We start from the raw sequence: 18,814 nt of genomic DNA on the forward strand, positions 1-18,814 counted from the left end.
TTGAACCGCCGGACGTAGGACCTAAGCTCTTCTCTATCTCCCTGCTGTATAGCACCCAAGTCTAGACTTGTTTTCTTTGCAAGGATGTTCATAGAGAAGTTGGAAGTAAACAAGTACGCAAGCGTCTTGAAGTTGTTTATGCATTCGGCTGGCAGGTTGCCAAACCATCGTTGGGCAATGCCCTTCAATGTTGTCGGGAAGCATCGGCACCAGGTGGTATCGTCCAACCCCTGTAGGTACATGAGGTTGGTGTAGCCCATCAGGTGGTCTTCAGGGTTCGTGGTACCATCATAAGTACACCAACACATTTTTAACCTTGGCCGGCTGGGCCGCCTTGGTTATCTCCTTGGAGAACGCAGAAGGTTGTTCCCCAAGTTTGAGCAGACGAAGCTGCCAGTCCAAAGGTTGGACATTCTGTGCCGCCTGACCCCCAAAGAGAGTCGACTGCATATATTGTTGCCCATACGGCATGTATGGCTGTTGAGGCACATACAGAGCTGAATGGATTATCTGAGGGCCAGAGTGCACGAATAGGCTGCCTAACTGACCCTCTCGGTTTGATTGTGAATACCTCATCGAGGTATTCTGAAAGCTGTCTGGGTAAGTCGACGTTGAGGCCGACTCAGACAGTTGTTGACTTTTCTTTTGCTGGATTAATTAACATCCGGGCATTCGAATAAGTCTTCTTTGATCCATCCGGCTGAACTTGTCGGATGGCCTTCTTCTTCCCTATTTCAGGAAATCGAATTTTGGACAAATCAACCATGGGCCAGTCCCTCTCCTTTGGTTTAGGATGAGGAGTAGGCACACGATCTTTGATAGTCTTCTTCGTCCTTGAGGGAGAAGGTTTCTTGGCCGACTGACCCCTACTGGTGCCAGCCGTCTTTTTGTCGATTAGGTCCTTGATTTCCCCTTTGAAACTTGTCATGAATTTCATGAATTCGTCTCTAGTAACGGGGGCTGCGCCTACTGCCACCTGGGGTTGTCCAGACGGCTGTCTGATTGGCTCGCTTGGACTAGCTTGATCTTCGCCCCGTTCCCTTGTTTCCATCGGACGGGTGCGTCTGGTTCTGAGTGACCCGTTTGGGGCCACATAGGTTTCAACATCGATGTCGTCATCACTGTCTTGGTCTGTATAGACCATAAAGTCGGTCGTAGGCCGTTTCTCATTAGGAGGTGGTATAGACTCATGTGAAGCCATCTTAGAAGTACTCTCCCCACAGACGGCGCCAAATGTTTCAGGGTTTTCTGTGTCCCTTGGAAAAGTTACAACACCAAGACTGGATTCTGAGCGCCTGTACCTGCAAAACAACGGAGACTCCGATTGGTTGGAGTTCCGCCTCCGACGATCAAGTTAGAACGTGTATGGAGTCTGTAAAAAGAGCAGAAAGTAAAGTATTTTCTCGGATTCCGAGAGAATATCTGCAATTAATGATTGCTCTATTTTTGTGAATATTTTTCTGAATATGCTCCCAGGTGGGAACATCTCCCTATTTATAGGGTTTCGAAATGCATGCCACCATCCTAGGTTACGGAAACCTAGGAATGGTGGGGTATCTCGAGAATTGGGCCAGAAAGGTCATCTTTTCCCAATGATTGGGCGTGCCATGTGTCAAGAGAGGATTGGTTCCTTTGAACCTCTCTTAAGGTGTCATGTGTCACCATTTGATTGGTCCACGTGGCCTAGGGTATTTTTACCCAAAACACTTTCCATATATAGAAGTGTTGAATTTAATATGAAACGGATGAAAAAAAAAGTGTTGCGAATAATACGAAACGGAGGGAATATTTGAGAAATGGAAGAATCAAAGAAAATTAATACCTTTAAAATAGGTTTACTTAAAACCCTTGTAAAGCCCGCCGTGCTCCATAATTAGACAATCAGCCCCATTTATTTATTAGATGGATCTAACCCATATTATGACTGTGGCGGGTCATGGGTTTTAACGGGGGTCCAAGCCCCATATTATAACGGGGGTCCAAGCCCTCCATTCCTACCTCTCTCCTCAACGTTATTTCAGTGAAGCGCACTCAACGTTCTCCATTGAAGCGTTCTCCGTTGAATCTAATTCTTGTATCCTTCATTGAAGCAGCTTCTAAGGTAAGTTGTTTGTTGTTGTTATCATCGTATCAATTTCCATTGAATCAAATATCCCTAAAATTATGTATTTTTCGAGATAGTTGATAATGAAATTGGGTATTTCTATCGGTATTGCAATGCTAAATGCTATGGAATATTTGAAAATCTCCTTGCTTTTTCCTATTTGGAATCATGCCCACCATCTGTTCAAAGAAATGACAGTAGAATTGGCTATTAGATTTAGACTTATTATGGGTTTTGATTTTATATGCTAGAATTGGAAGATGATAAACAAAATGTAGAATACTTTTGGAAGGATTTTGGGGATTATCCATGATGTTAGTTGAAACCGAGAAACACAATTCATATAGACTAGTTTATTTACTTTTAAAAACTAGCCTTGATACTTTCGGTTGCAATTGCAAGTGTGGAAAGAGTTTTTTTCCCTCGATGACTATTGTGAAAAACAAATTGCGGAGTAGCACGAGTGACCAATTTTTGAACATTTTTTAGTTTCATTTAGTGAGAGGGACTTGTTTTTGCAAGTTAGTGATGATGTAATTAAAAGCTGCCAATATGAAAACTCGGCGTATGCAATTGTTAAATTTAATTTAAAACTTGTGTAAATCTTTCTCTCTTAATTAATTGTAATACGAATTATGTTAAAAAAAATATGGTATTGAACTTTTTATTTTAATAGAATTATTTTAATGTTTTTTATTGAGTTTGTACCCCCATTCCCTCAAATCTTGGATCTGTCACTGTATTTAACTATTAGTTATAATTATTGAAGTTGTGAAAGATTTTAATGAACGATTATTTCGCTAGAATTTTGCTATGTGCACCATATGTTGATATTCTTAAGCAAGAAGAATTTTTATGTGGTTTTTAGAGCGTAATTTGAATAATGTAGTCAACTTTGGTTGCTAATATGTTGCAGCCTTTTGTATATAACTCTTCAATGTTGGGATGGAAGTATGACAGTGGACTTTATCTCCATGGGTCCAGGGCGGCCGCCCCTTCTGCCCGGGCTCAGGTTCAAGCCTGTGTAGTTTCAGCTCCAAAGAATTTGCAATCTTATGAGAAGTTTAATTTGCAGAAAAGTATTCAAATTGGTGTTCTTGGTGCTAGTGGTTACACTGGTTCCGAGGTAATAATTTCTTATGTACTTGATTTATAAAAATTCATGTTTAATAGCAAAATGAATTCTCTATTCTGCATGTATATGTTTGATTTATAAGTAGCAATAGCGATCTTACTAGTATGTAGCTGGTGCAAACATTTTATTGGAATAATGATATACGAAGTATATATTGTTTGTGTATCTCTAAAAATAAAAAAAGAACATTAATGGGTTACTTGGACTCGGCATGACTAGGTTATAGGATTTTGCATATTTGGTCTAAAATGAAGTGTGTGTTTTATTCATCTAACACAAGTACTTGATGCGAAATGAAGAGTTGAAGTACGGAGTAATATAGTGTACTTGTTTCTTCAAATTATTACAGTACTTAGTTAATTTTTTAACTCATTAGATTGTGTTGTTTCTCTTGCATAAAGATTGAGAGAACCTCTTATGTTTTACGTTCGTAGTGTAGCTTTAATGTTGTTGCTTGATTTGAGATGTATGTGCTCATTTGTTAACTGACTTTCTACATTTGTTCCTTCTTTTAGATTGTTCGTTTGCTCGCCAATCATCCGTACTTTGGTATTTCTGTGATGACTGCTGATAGAAAGGCTGGTCAATCAATTGCTTCAGTATTTCCACATTTGATCACCCAGGTATGAAGTAATTGTACTTTGTTTCACTTTTGCTAGTTTGTTCTTCTGCTTTAGTTTTTGATGAACCTGTCAATGAAAATGTTGATCTTCTTCTTTGCAGGATTTGCCAAATTTGGTTGCTGTCAGTGATGCAGACTTTTCAAAAGTTGATGCTGTGTTCTGTTGTTTGCCCCATGGCACAACACAGGTTTTCCCCTGGCTTACATAATAAGCTTTGCACGATAAGATCTTATCTACTGGATTGAAGTCAGTGGGGCAAAAACTTCATATGTCCTTGTGACCAATTTCACTTCAGTTTGACATCAACATGTAACATCCTCCTTTTTTTTTTTTGTTCATTTCTTGTCCAGGATATTATTAAAGCACTTCCTGGCTCGCTAAAAGTTGTTGATCTTTCCGCTGTATGTGTCCAATGTTGATGTTTCTTTATCACTTTCTATTTTAGTGTATATTTGTATACATGTGGAATTTAACTGCTTGAATGTGAATGGTTGTGAAGGATTTCCGACTGCGAGATACTGCTGAATATGAGGAATGGTATGGTCAACCTCACAGAGCACCGGAATTACAGGTATGTCAATTATTAGTGTTTTTGGATAATTTATTTGTACCATACTTCTAGTCATTACCAAATTCTGACCAATCTATACAGCTTTCCTGTATGATCTATGAAGTCTTTCAGACATACAATAAAGCAAAGGCAAATCTGATGGTTTCACTTGTAAAACATCATATGATGTGTCTTAGCTAAAGCTTACACATCTACTGTATTTAAGCCCTTTCTAGAAGCAATGGCATGAAAAATCCTTCTTAAGTCAAAAAATAACAATTTTATCAATTATACTCTCTCATGGAGTTTTTATTGTTTGGACATGCCAGGTGTCTCTGATCTATATTAGACGTTTATGATTAACCTGAGATAACCAGTCCATATTGTTCTCTAATAACTAAGACTGTTATCAATATTGTTCATTGTTCTAAAATGTTGTGAAATTTCCTTGTTTGACCTTTTGCACTCATCAACACGTCTATTGTCTTTTCTTTTTTTTTTTTTTCTCTCTTCTTTGAAATTTGTTTGTTTTCTTGCCCCCAGAAAGAAGCTGTATATGGTTTAACAGAAATATTAAGGCAAGAAATTCAGAATGCTCGGCTAGTTGCTAACCCTGGTTGTTACCCAACTTCGATTCAGCTCCCTCTTGTTCCCTTGTTAAAGGTTAGCAATTTCTATCTGCTTCAAAAGATCTGCTTTGACCTTTTTTAAGGTTTTGGCTCATGAATGGTTTTGTAGAATGTAAAGAAGATTTATATAAAGAGGAACATGAATTTGTATGAGTGTATGACATTACTATTTGTAATAGACTAACTTTAGGGGGGCAATTTGGGAAGTCTAGTATTATTAGGTTAGTAGTTTTTAGCCTTAGTATATATAGAGATATGGGAGAAAGAAGAACGAGGCATGAATTAGGTTATTGGAAATAGAGAGTGGCAACCTCAAGTTGCTAATAGGAGAGTTGTAGGCTAAACCTACTACCTTTGTAAGCTTTCAACCATTATCAATCAAATTATCAAGCCTTTATCTTTATTAATTCTTAGAATTCATGCAATATTTACAATCAAAAAAATAGTCCATAACAATTGGTATCAGAGCGGTGTTCCTGGACATTCCGTCACCGAAAACAGCCACCCTCCGATTATTTAAAAAAAATGTTAGACTTTGAGGAGTCAATTAAAAGGGTTGTGGAGGCAGTGGTCGCCCAAGCAATGGAGGCTATCAGGAAGAGGATTTCAGCGGCTTGGATATGAGGCTGGAGAGGGAAGGCAAATTGGGATCTCTAGAGGAGCCTACCACCAGCGTCGTCTTCCACTGTTTCAGAGAATGCCGCAACTCAAGGGGTTGCAGTAGCCCAGAAGTCATTGGTAGAACACTGCTCCGTCGCACTAGAGGCTGAGAAGAAGAGTGAGGAAGACGTCGAGGACAACGTCACTCGACTTGAGGGTAGGAAACAGATTAGGGCCATGACGGCCAGAAGGCAAGCGAGTCAAAACCCATCGTTTGTCAACCTCAAGGGAGAGCAAAACCAAGATAGTGGTGGAAAGGGGGTGCGAATTCCGGCAAACCAAGTACATGAGGGTCATGAAGGTGAACACCATGGACGGACTGGGGACGGGGAAGGCAGCCACTGGATGCATCGAGAAAAATCATGAAATTGGGAGATTTTGGAGATGGGTTTAAGGGTGGAGGCCAAGGTAACTTTGCCGGTGAATGTGGTGGTGGATTTCGTGGTCTTGCTGGTGGTGTTCACAACGAATTTGAGGGGGGGGTAGATGGAGAAGGAAACTTATTGGTGTCTCAGATGGTTACCAGGGAAAAATCGAGAAGGGGGGTGCCGACGGTAGCGGATCAGGGGTGGCCCAGGTAGGTCCACCGGAGAAGACGGTGAAGTGTGCCGGCAAGGTGGTGGGAGAATCAGTGTAAGTTGAGGTGGGTCTACCTGGGAAAGAGATTCGCCATCACCAATGGTTGCAGAGAGGGGTGGTGAGTTCTCTAGTGTTTGTAGCGGTGGTGGTGTTTTGGGTAGAAGTGGACCAGGTTCGCTTGCAGGCAGTGGTGAGGGCGGAAAAGCGTAAGGGTTATTTGGTAGGGTCCAGAAGCAACTTTCAAGAAACGTGAAGGGACTAAGTGGATCACGACCATCACGTGATGTTTTCTCAACCCTAGAAATGAATTTAGTTTATGAAGCCGGACTTTTCCTTGGGTACACTACAAGACGGCTTAATTTTACCATTCATGTTCTAAAGCCCATTTCTTGTAATTTTCTAAAATCAGTTCTTCCACTAAAGTGTGGGCTCAAGATTGATTGTTATATCCCCCACCTACTCAAATGTTTTCCAACCAGATCCAAGGACCAAGCTATACTTTATTTCCCTTCAACTTGCACACATGCTATGATTGCTATCTCACAGCACACACCACTTCACCCAAAAGTCAATTACCTCTCATGGCAAACCACTGAGTTTTTTTCTGTTACAAATAAGCCATTGAAGGGAATACCAATTCTTTCCAATGAGCAACAACTCTCATGGCTGCTCATTTTCAGTTTTGGCCCATTCAAGAGTTGGATTGGAGATCGATGTTACCAAGGCCGAGATTCAACTGCTGATTATAAACCACCTTGAGGACAAGGTGAAAGTTTACGGGGTCCGTAATGTAATAGACTAACTTTAGGAGGGCAATTTGGGAAGTCTAGTATTATTAGGTTAGTAAGTTTTAGCCTTAGTATAAATAGAGAGATGGGAGAAAGAAGGAGGCATGAATTGGGTTATTGGAAATAGAGAGTGGCAACCTCAAGTTGCTAATAGGAGAGTTGTAGGCTAAACCTACTACCTTTGTAAGCTTTCAGCCATTATCAATTAAATTATCAAGCCTTCATCTTTATTAATTCTTAGAATTTATACAATATTTACAATCAGAAAAACAGTCCATAACACTATTTCACCTTCTATTGTTTAGCTTCAGGCTATTAATCTAACCAATAAGGATTTCAAAGATTGATTTGCATTACAATAGTGACATGTCAGTGGGGCATAAGATTCATGATTAAGATATGTAAATCACAGCCATAATATTAACAGTTAAATGCTTCAAATAGGTACATGAGAGATTCATGTTAAAAACAGGAGCTTTTCCTAACATCATTTCAAGTCTTAGTTACATTTAGAGTTTGTGTTGAGGTAGTGGGGTGGGGGGAAGGTAGAGTTAAGTTCAGGAAAAGTGAATAGATGAGAAGACTATGCAGGGACATGCACTTGAACAATTTTTAGAACATTTAGGAGATGCACGACAATAAAATCTTCACCTACCAATCGTACCCCCAATTAAGTGAGGATGGGTGAGGTTTTGATGGATGAAGATTTAAGGGTGTTGAAACTGTCTATTAGTCTACTTCACTGTCTTGCAAGCAATAGCAAGTAAGCCTACTAATACGTCTTTACTCTCGAGCTTCCCCTATTCGTTCGAACAGTGATAGAAATCGTTGTTGAACGTTGAAGAAAGTGGGGGTGGTATAGATGTCTATCTGAAGCTTCAACTTGTGTATTTTCTTATTTGGTATTTTGCCTTGCAGGCTAATCTTATAGAGTACAGTAACATAATTATTGATGCAAAGTCTGGTGTCAGTGGGGCAGGTTAGTATGATGCTTAAAATTCAGTTTTTGTTCTTTCAACAAATTCCGCCCGTACCATTTCACCAGGGAAATGGGATTAAATTTTATCAGATCTTGTTGCAATTGCTTTATTAGTGGTTCATATTGTAGGACGCGGTGCAAAGGAGGCTAATCTATATACCGAAGTAGCTGAAGGAATTCATGCATATGGTGTTACAAGACATCGTCATGGTCAGTATTTGATGGCCACTAAAGTTTTCAAGGTCTATTGTTAAAGTGAGCTATGCTGAAGTTTTTGTTGTAGACTTGATTGTTTTTGTACATTTTTCTTTCAAACAGCTTTTTAGGTCTGTAATTACTATCTAGGTCTTTGGAAGATGAATCACTAGTTTCATTGTTATCCAATTCATTGCTTTCTTTGTTACATCTTTTTTGTATGTAGTCTTTTATAGTGTGTTGTTGTCACTACCTGAAAGTTTGTTTAGGATTGAAAATCATTCTTATAAAGAATAGATTTGTTTTATAAGCTGCTAAACACTTTGCTCTTTGTTTTTCAGTTCCAGAAATAGAGCAAGGGCTGTCAGATGTTGCAGAATCAAAAGTAACTGTCAGCTTCACTCCACACTTGATGCCAATGGTAGTTTTTGTTTCAGTGTGAATTCTTTTTTTATAGAACTTTCCTGCTTGGAAATGTAACCTTTGCTTGTCTGCAGAGTCGGGGTATGCAATCCACTATATACGTTCAGATGACTTCAGGAGTGACTGTTGATGATCTCTATGAACAGTTAAAACACTTTTCTGAGGTACTCCTAGACATAATTTGATATAATCAAAATGCCTGTCAAGTGTCAACTATTCACCTGACTTTCATCTTCAGTATTTTCAGTTCTTTATTTCATTTCTTGCAGAATGAAGAATTTGTTTTCTTGTTGGAGAAAGGTGTTGTTCCACACACTCGAAATGTCCGTGGATCGAATTACTGTTATATGAATGTCTTTCCTGATAGGATCCCTGGGAGAGCAATTATAATATCTGTTGTATGTTTCAAAACACTCAAAATTGTTTAATTGTTTCCTTCACTGCACAAATAGATGCCTATTCCTTTATTTGAAGATGATATTTGAGAATCTTCAGCCTGCTCTTCGAGTAGTGCCCAGATCAAAAAAAATTCTTATATTTTGTCACTACTAAGTGAGATTTGATACATTGTTATTTTGTATGTGTTCTGTGTTCTTTCTTGCATCTCCTCCAGTAGCATTTGAGTTCTGTAAGCTTGTCCTGCAGATTGATAATCTTGTGAAGGGAGCATCAGGTCAAGCCATACAAAATCTGAACTTAATGATGGGATACCCAGAGAATACAGGGCTACTGTATCAGCCTCTCTTTCCTTAGGGTATATTTCTGTTACATATGATGTCTTATATTCTGTATTCTGTATGCTACTAAGTCCACGTGCAATAAACCAACTGGTTGATGATGCCAAAAAAAATTATATGTTATGATAGAATTATGTTTGAGCATATTTCTCGCTGTACTAGTTGCTTTCTTTTTTTAATTAAGCCTAATGTCATATGCATCAAAGCTTTCAAAAACTTTTAATTTTTATTTAGTTGAGGTCTTTTAGACTACATGTTATTGAGAGACAAGCATTATGACTTAAGATTTAGTTCCTGAAAACATGTGAACTTACTTCTTGATCATTAACTGTCGCATCCTTGCAGGTATAATGTCAATTGGTTGTGGATTGCCAATGATGCTGTTTTTTTTGCTGTGTCCAGTGAGAGGGATTCAGGCTTCGATTGTTGTTGTAACTTGTAACCGGTGGGACAATCCAACGATGCTGATGATTTCTTGTACCATGCAACTAAATCCTTCTCTCCCCTCTCCACACACAGAAAAGTCCTTTCCGTATCATGTAGTTTTGAGGGACATTGGATCCTGTTGAGGGAAGCTCAAGTTAAAGTTGCTGTTTTATCTTTGGTTGTTGTTCACTGCAGATTGGAAAGCCTAGATAAATTTATCATATTATTTCTTTTTTTTTTTGGTGCAAATTTTAATAATTTTTTTCCTATGAAGTGAAAGATGAGAAATAAATTTCCTTTTTGGTTTTCATCGAAGTCTTAAATCTTAAAATAGTGTTCACTGTTCAGCTAAGTTTTTTTTTTCTTTTTTTTTTTGTTGAAGGGTAGCAAATCGATACTATATACTAAAGTAATCACCAGGATTTTTTTCAAAAAAAATAAAAAATAAAGTAATCACTAGGATTATCCTAATAGCATACGTGTCGCGTCATTTTCCCGCCAAAAACTATTTTTTCTTTTTCCTTAAAAAATAATAAGATAATTGATAAAAAAAAAATAATACAAAAAAAAAAAAAAAAAAAGAGGAAGAGAGAGAGAGAGAATATGCAGTCTAAAAATTAGAACAATAACAACTTTGAATATATATAATTGTTATGAAATATTATGTTGTGTGGATATCCATTATCCTCCTTTGTCATTTTGGAATGTTCTAGATCTAGGGTTTATTGTTATCTAAGCAAACCCTAATTATATTGTATGTATATATATATCCCCACTCTATGGAATAATCAGACTGATCAATTCTCTCTCAATTTCTCTCATATTTCTCCTTATTTTTATAACACGTTATTAGCACCAAAGCTCTAACCAATTAAATCAAGTTATCCTACTCTAAAACCAGTTACCACCAAACAGGTATATGTGGCTATTCCTTATAATTTATTTAATAATATCTATTATGGTTATGGATTTAATTTGGCATCAGGATTGAATTTTTGATTATCCTATTCACATGTGCACAAATTATGTTTTATTTATATTGCATTGTATCGTATTGGTTAGTTCTTTTTTTGTTACTATGACTTTGATTTAGTATAGAATTTTGTAGCATGATCGGCAAATACCATTAATGCTTTTGAGATATTTATTGATCGTAATGGCGTGACCTTGGACTTATTTATCAAGACCATTGCTGCTCATTAAGTCGGTAAATCGATCGATTATGTTATTTTATCACTTTATTGATATATAATAAGATCAAATTAACTTCCTATGCTAATCTTTATATTTTGTGTTGTAGTTTATGATACTACTAAATTATAATATAATAATTTATTATTATTTTCTCTTTTGGCTATGATACGATAATTATTAACAATACATACCCTGTGGAATTCAACCCTATTTGATTAAGCGAAAAAAAAAATGAGGAAAACCAATAATCATCGAGGTAAGTGTTTTGTACTTACTGGATTAATTTGAACGAAATTTATTAAGTATACTTATTAAGATTGGTATATCCGTAATTGACTAATCCAAGAGTATACCCAATAGATCAACCTATGTTGGTAGTGACAGTGTTCATAAAGCCCCAAGGGAGGTAATATAAGGCTTGCAAAGTATAAGGTTGAATCTATAAGGCTTGCAAAGTATAAGGTTGAATCTGTTGTCAAAACAGAGCTTGTTGTCAGTGTTTTCATTTATTTGTTCTTTGTTAGTTTGCTTTCTTAAAATTTATGATTAGAACTATATTTCAATTTATCAAACATGTATGTTTTCCATTAATGCAAAGTATATATGGTATGCACCACTTGTTGAATTTGTGGTATATAGTGCTACTTGTGCTTGCTTCTATTAAAATAAATGACTAAATAGTTTGTATAATCTTCTCATATGCATGACGAGTGCAATTTGATATCTTGCATGCACCGAAGACGTTGCAGAATGCTAACACCCTACCACTATGTATAAATTTATATATATCTTTATAATTTCATGATTAGTATGCTTGATTATTTCTACCTTATTATTGCACATGCTTGATTAAGGATTATCATTGCTACCTTATTATAATAAAGCATTATTATATAAGCTTTATTGGATGATGGTAGATATATTGTTCGAATTTTTTTTATGTCTCATTTTTTTTACTCTAATAGGCGTATGGTATTTAATTATATTGTATCATAATCATTGTTAAATCCTTTGTAACACCATTGTATATCAAGCAACTCTCATGAGCCTATTAGTCGATAATTAATTACATGAACTCATTTTGGAGTTGGTTGAATTATGATGTTCAATTCTTATGTGCATTGAATTGTGTTTTTTCTATTCCATAAGTAGTAATGAGACGTTGCTTTAAATATTCATATTATTTTATATAACGATTGATATCATTATTTGTGTAGTAGTGTTTGAACTTGATTTTAATTTTTAGTGGTAATGGTTGCCTTTTAGATTAATAAAATGTTGAATATATATGGACTATTGAAGTATAGTATCCATTATTATCCTTTTTATAGGTTCGATAATTATCTTAAAAACTTCTTCCTTGTTTAAAGCATATATGCTAGTTTTCTAGCTCACTAGAAATAACCTTCTATTTTAGATAGTCCCGGAATACGCATATGTACATATTAATTGTGTTACAGATTTAACGAGAATATAATATCAGTTTTAGATTTTGTTAATGCAACCCCTCTTGCTTCACATGCAATATGAGATATTAATTGATGTGTGATTGAATTTGATTATATACCTATATACATAACGTTGAAATAATGTATGAATTGAACATGAAGTGTTCGCACGTAAGGACCTGAAGTTCCTTAAACTAATGAAGGGTCATATATACATGATCTGATAATGTCTATCGTTCGCAAGACTAAAATGATTTTATAAACACAATGTCAAGAGAAAAACATACAAATTATTTTTGATTAGTTCTAATATTGTCTTTTGGGTGCACATTTAAGATATTGAACTTGATCTATATATATATATATATATATATATATATATATATATATATATATAATATATATATATATATATATATATATATATATATATATATATATATATATATGAATGTTGATAAATAATTCCCAGAGAAGTTCATAAACAATAATTGAATGAGCCTTATGATTAAAAGATAGATGTGTTGCATGATGATTATCATTCATGTAAAGTTCATAATAATTACAAACATGAGTACATAATTTTCATTTGAAATAAAATTAATCTAAGCATAACAATGTGAAAAGATTAATCAATTAGTTGAATAATGTATTCACTATGCCCATATTTTTGAGAATCTTCAATATAAAGATTCATGTAATTGGGCAAGAGGAAAAGAATAACTTTGCTTTGTTTGATACATGCATTGCTACAAAAATTTATGGCTTAAAAGGAGTAAGGGATTTAAAGAGTGGTGGACTATTTTTATACCCCCCACATGCAAGGATTAGGGGGAGATAGTGTTTATTCCATGGTTTTTATGTAATCCTAGCACATGAATAATTAAATATGTTGATGGTCAGTTTGGTACATACACTAGCATAAATATCAACGATTTATATAATAGAGGTGGCCACATGATAATCGAATATTTAGAATGATACTATCCTGAAAATGGATATGAATAAATAACTTTTTACTAGCTATACATGTACATATTAAGTTGATGTCCTAGAAGGACAAGATCAATTGCTATTGAAACTAGCACACCTGAAGTGTGGTAATCCAAAGGGTAACAACGGTAAGAATCCTTGGAAGAGGAAAGGAGCAATAATAAACAATGACAAATTTGAGGAAGTGACACATTATGATGGATCTCCTGAAAAGATCATTTATAGTACTTTAAAATGTGTTATGACTATGGCCCTGTTTAGTTCACCTTATTTTTACTTATTTCAGAAAAAATAAGTTCAGATCAGATCAGAAAAAATAAGTTCAGATCAGATCAGATCAGAAAAAATAAGTTCAGATCAGATCAGATCAGAAAAAATAAGTTCAGATCAGATCAGATCAGGAAAAATAAGTTCAGATCAGATCAGATCAGAAAAAATAAGTTCAGATCAGATCAGATCAGAAAAAATAAGTTCAGATCAAATTATTATTATTATTATTATTATTATTATTATTGATTTATGATGTATCGGATTTGATTTTATCGTTTGTTTGAACTAGCAACATTGTCTATGTTATTAAATAGCACAAACAATAAACGATAATAATTAAAATTTCATTATAAGCTCCAAATCATAAACGTTTACAAATATAATTTTCATTTCAAGACGTTCCAAATTTCCTTCGCTATATTAAGTTGTACTTCTTTCATTACAGCTTTACGATTCTCGTTAAACAAATCATAATCTGCTCTTGGTTCGATTTCTATACCACTATCAATGGGTATATCCAACTCATGTAATCGAATAAAATTGTGAAGTGTGAATGTAGCAACCATAATTGCCAATGATGTTTAGTGTCCATTTGTGGCATCATTGTCAATATTTTCCATCGACCTTTTAATTGTCCAAAACATCTCTCGATCGTTGTTCGAAGTGAAGAGTGAAAATAATTAAAAAGTTCAAGCATGCCTTGTGGTGGTGGACCATTTCGAAATTCAGGCAAATGGGTTCTAATATCTTTTTCTTTTATTGGACTCAAATATCCAACGGTATTCGGATATCCAGAATCTACTAGATAATATTTTCCTGTTACAAAATAAAGTTATACAGCATATTAGTATAGTGTCATGTATGGAGTAAAAACATACACTATTTTAAATTATACCTGGAGGTGGATGGGGAAATCGAAATTCTGGTACAGTTAAGCAATGGTTCCATACAGTAATATCATGAACACTACCTTCAAATCCAACGTTGATAAACGTGAAAAGCCTATCAAAGGAACAAGCAGCCAAAACATTCCATGTTTTTTTTCCTTTACGCCCTCGGTGTGCCACACCATCATCATCGCTTACAACTGCATTTATATGAGTCCCATCCAATGCTCCAACACAATCCTAATAGTTCATTAACATTTAGGATACATTTTATAAGTGATTATATATTGTATATGCATAAAATAATATAATGACAATGCAAGATAATAATAATGTTTCTTAATACCTTGAAATATGGCCAATATTTTGTGCTGTCACCTATTTTTTTTGGCACCACGGTCAAACTTTGGTATGGTCTTAATGATCTCGGTAGACAAATGAACCATTGCTTCCAGTACTTGTTTAAAGTACAACCCAATTGTTGCAATAGAGTGCTGAAATCGACCGGCAGCATCACGATAAGAACTGCCTTTAGCCATGATATATAAAAATATTCCTAATTGCTCAGCCACAGATATGTAACGACCATCCGATAATAAATTTTTATTTTTCATGCAAGTAACAAGATCCACAAATATGTTTCTATCTAATCTCAATTGTTCTTTGCATAAATCAGGATGGGCATGTAGTAGTCTGTTTATGTATTCGCTACCAGATTCTCCACCTAACCTTAGAGGCAATCTCTCAATTGGTGTAAGAAGTCTCTTTAGCTCTTCCAATGCGATAATTGTCAAGCACATTGGAAGTGTGTTATCCATTCTACAACATAAGCCAACTAAATACCAACATTATTCAATTTGTAAAATTAAATCAAAAATGACTTTTAAAATAAAGGCTAAAACTTGTTAATTAGATCACCTGAAAAGCAATAGCATCATATGAAGCTACTTAAACCTAAAGGTTAGAAAAAATAGTAGCTTCATATGTGGAACCTTAACTAAAACTAGAACAACATCAAATAACTAACAAAGAACATATGAAAGTGCAAAACAAGTCATAGGAAAACATAAGACAAAGTTAACTTCAAATACTCATCTCCCCAAAAAACCTAATTAAGGACCACCCAATGTTGGATCTTGAAATGCTGTCTTCAAATACATGATCTTCTGATCATCACTTCGGAGACCTAAGAAGAAATCTGCATTATCGCCATGATGAAGAAAATTCATACATTGGTAAATAAATCCTTCTCCTTGTTGAACAATAGCCTCAATATTGTATAGAGCATCTGAGACATCTTTATATTTATTACCACTCCCTTGCTTACAATTAGTTTCAATAGACATTTTCAACAACTCTATACAAGAGTCAATGTTACTACTCTTGTTTTTTTTTAAGTTTACTAGTACACCCATCACTCTTACGTTTCCCCAACGAGGTACTTTTAGGAGGTGAAATGCTATGTTCATCATCCGAATTATTTATTCCCCTACTCATTTCCATATCTCCTATATTTTCATCACTGTCCCCAGACCTTTCCTCATTTTCTTTACCAATTTGTTCCCCACCTAATCCGGGAGAAGAACCTATGAGAGGTTCCAACTCGGTAGAGTCTTTTTCTGTATATGAAAAAAAGGTTCAATAGAGGAACAAATGAATAAAAAAACACTTAAACACCCTAAACAAGTTAAATATAAAAGCTTAAATAAAAAAAAGGAAAATGAAATCTAATAATCCCACCTTTGCTCCTATCTTCCAGAAACAATCTCACCTTTTGAAATTTTAGAAACAATTCCATTAACAATAATGATATTATTATTATTATTATTATTTAATAGTAATAATAATATAATATAATATAATATAATATAATATAATATAATATAATAATAATATAATATAATATAATATAATAATAATATAATACAATATAATATAATAATAACAATATAATAATATAATAATAATAATAATATAATAGTAATATAATATCATATAATAATAATATAATACAATATAATAATAATAATATAATAATATAATAATATAATAATAATAATATAATATAATAGTAATATAATATCATATAATAATAATAATATAATATCATATAATAATAATAATAATATAATATAATAATAATAATAGTAGAAATAATAATAATAACAATAATAATAATAATAATTAAACATTAATATTAATTAACATTAAAAGTAGAATATTGAAATAATTAAAATAAGGTCAAATTAGAAAAAAATAAGTTCAGATCAGATCAGATCAGAAAAAATAAGTTCTGATCAGAAAAAATAAGTTCAGATCAGATCAGATCAGAAAAAATAAGTTCAGATCAGATCAGATCAGCTAAAATCAGGTGAACTAAACAACCTCTATATAAAGTACTCCAGAAGAGTATAAAATGTTGTCCAACAAGGTTGGCATGTATCAAGATTACAATCAATCCTCCAGTGGAGTATGGTTAATTGTCTTGCCAATTGTAGAAAGAAACACATTGGTGTACTTATATCACATCATACTCATGGCCATGCATAAAGTATCTCTAATAAGGTGATCACCATTATTATGAAACTAACCATAATTTAAATACTAAAGGAAAATTGATTGGATGTGATAATTAAATTAAGGCCATCTGGGTTCAATAAATACCCGTTATGCATGGAAACCTGAAGTTTCATTTGATAATGTGTTGACCCTCTCTCAATGTTAGATATATGAAATGAATTAAATGGTAAGACATAAAATTGAGATTGAGGTACAATAATTTATGTTGATGAAAATTTCAAGCATTAATATAGGTTTTGATTTTTGTATATACGAAAGAGTAATAGGTGACCAGAAGCTCATCAAAATTACTTATATATTATTGTCAAGTATTAGATGACCAGAAGCTCACCAAATACACTATTTAGGTCTTCAAAGATCCAAGAAATCACTATATAGTGGCTTTACATACAAGTGATTTCATTATTCTTGATTAGGGCTATTTTATGTCAGCACATAAGAAATAGAATAAGAAAATAGACAATTGCATAACACATGTCTCCCCATTGACATTAATCTCTAGAAGAGAACATATTACGGAAATTGTAATAATAAATATACATGCAATGTAAAGTTAATGAAGAAATGATTCTACATTGAAATTCTTCTCCAGAAGAGATAAATGTTGTTTAATACAAATCTTCTGAGAGATAAATTTTGATTGTGATCCTCGCATGAAATGTATTTTAATGCAATATTAAGTTGGTATAGAATTATACGCCCCTATAAATGAGATATTTTACCAACTTAGGGGGAGAAGAATCAGCAAAAGTTGGAAAATCGAAAAGAATTTGATGATCCCTATAATGGTAGTTTGAAAAGTTATATGCCAACTTTTGTCTATATAATATCAAGATATGTTGCACATTTATGATTTGTTTTGTATTCAGTTATGACTCATGTTGCATAGCGTTGAAGATACATTTTGGTCATATTATGTGTATATATTGAGATAAAATCTTGCCAATTATACTTGAATCACTACACCTGAAGTGTAAGTTGGATGACCGGTTCCAAAATAAAGATATGATATGTGGCAAGATAGTGCAGTTAACACTTTTAACAGTGTAATAGTATATTAATACCATAATGTATGAAATACCCCAAATAGAAGTGGTATATATATAGATATCTGAACTATAATAGATGGCCTATGACATGAGAAAGTCATAATGGTACGTACCAATTGAAAATGTATTCAGATATCATTACAAAATAGCATGCAGAATGTACATTAAAGAATTTTATGATGCCGGTACACAATGGAACCGATGAATAATGTGCATATAATATGCATGATAGCATGGACTAATGAATAAGGAATCTGAAATATATATGTCCATTTTGATGTCGACATAAAATGATCAAAAGTTTATTATAGACCAGAAGTCCAATGAAATATGGATTTTTAAATCCACACTGTATAGTGTCTTGCATCATTTTGAGTCTTATGTTCATGTGCATGTGTGAGTCATAGGTTAATGAATTACTTATTGCATGTGTAAGAAGTTGTTAGATGCATTACTCATTGTACATTTTGCTCAATATCTTATCATGATTTCTATATCTCAAATTGCATGCATTAGTTTCTATATAATATTTGTGGTATATGTAAATGTTCAATATATATATAGT

The 18,814-nt window shown here is 34.0% G+C and overlaps 2 protein-coding genes across 2 annotated transcripts; one reads left to right on the forward strand and one right to left on the reverse strand.

Annotated features, from left to right (window-relative positions):
• The first annotated feature begins 1,955 nt into the window (after window positions 1-1,955).
• LOC110727303 (probable N-acetyl-gamma-glutamyl-phosphate reductase, chloroplastic) lies at window positions 1,956-10,138 on the forward strand. Its single transcript, XM_021906864.1, has 14 exons — window positions 1,956-2,101; window positions 3,021-3,230; window positions 3,755-3,862; window positions 3,963-4,049; window positions 4,213-4,263; window positions 4,362-4,433; window positions 4,956-5,075; window positions 7,987-8,047; window positions 8,177-8,257; window positions 8,584-8,663; window positions 8,740-8,829; window positions 8,935-9,063; window positions 9,311-9,419; window positions 9,748-10,138. Exons 2-13 carry the CDS (start codon window positions 3,042-3,044, stop codon window positions 9,416-9,418), a joined length of 1,176 nt encoding a protein of 391 aa, XP_021762556.1. The 5' UTR covers window positions 1,956-2,101; window positions 3,021-3,041; the 3' UTR covers window position 9,419; window positions 9,748-10,138.
• Window positions 10,139-14,226: 4,088 nt separating this feature from the next.
• LOC110727381 lies at window positions 14,227-15,966 on the reverse strand. The gene is made up of 5 exons (XM_021906944.1): window positions 15,779-15,966; window positions 15,350-15,439; window positions 14,967-15,114; window positions 14,629-14,860; window positions 14,227-14,549 (listed from the first exon to the last, which is right to left on the reverse strand). The coding sequence occupies exons 1-5, from the start codon at window positions 15,964-15,966 to the stop codon at window positions 14,227-14,229; spliced, it is 981 nt and encodes a 326-aa protein (XP_021762636.1).
• Between the last annotated feature and the right edge of the window lie 2,848 nt (window positions 15,967-18,814).

Source organism: Chenopodium quinoa, unplaced genomic scaffold, assembly GCF_001683475.1.
Source record: "Chenopodium quinoa cultivar QQ74 unplaced genomic scaffold, ASM168347v1, whole genome shotgun sequence".
Lineage (NCBI taxonomy): Eukaryota > Viridiplantae > Streptophyta > Magnoliopsida > Caryophyllales > Amaranthaceae > Chenopodium > Chenopodium quinoa.

Bases quoted from the DNA above. Each gene is read 5' to 3' on its own strand.
- LOC110727303 (XM_021906864.1), top strand. From the start codon at position 3,042: ATGTTGGGATGGAAGTATGACAGTGGACTTTATCTCCATGGGTCCAGG. The intron at 3,231-3,754 runs GTAATAATTTCT...TCCTTCTTTTAG, and splicing joins GTGGTTACACTGGTTCCGAG to ATTGTTCGTTTGCTCGCCAA. The intron at 8,830-8,934 runs GTACTCCTAGAC...CATTTCTTGCAG, and splicing joins AGTTAAAACACTTTTCTGAG to AATGAAGAATTTGTTTTCTT.
- LOC110727381 (XM_021906944.1), bottom strand. From the start codon at position 15,966: ATGTCTATTGAAACTAATTGTAAGCAAGGGAGTGGTAATAAATATAAA. The intron at 15,440-15,778 runs GTATTTGAAGAC...CTTATGTTGTAG, and splicing joins AGTGATGATCAGAAGATCAT to AATGGATAACACACTTCCAA. The intron at 14,550-14,628 runs GTATAATTTAAA...ATTTTGTAACAG, and splicing joins ATTTCCCCATCCACCTCCAG to GAAAATATTATCTAGTAGAT.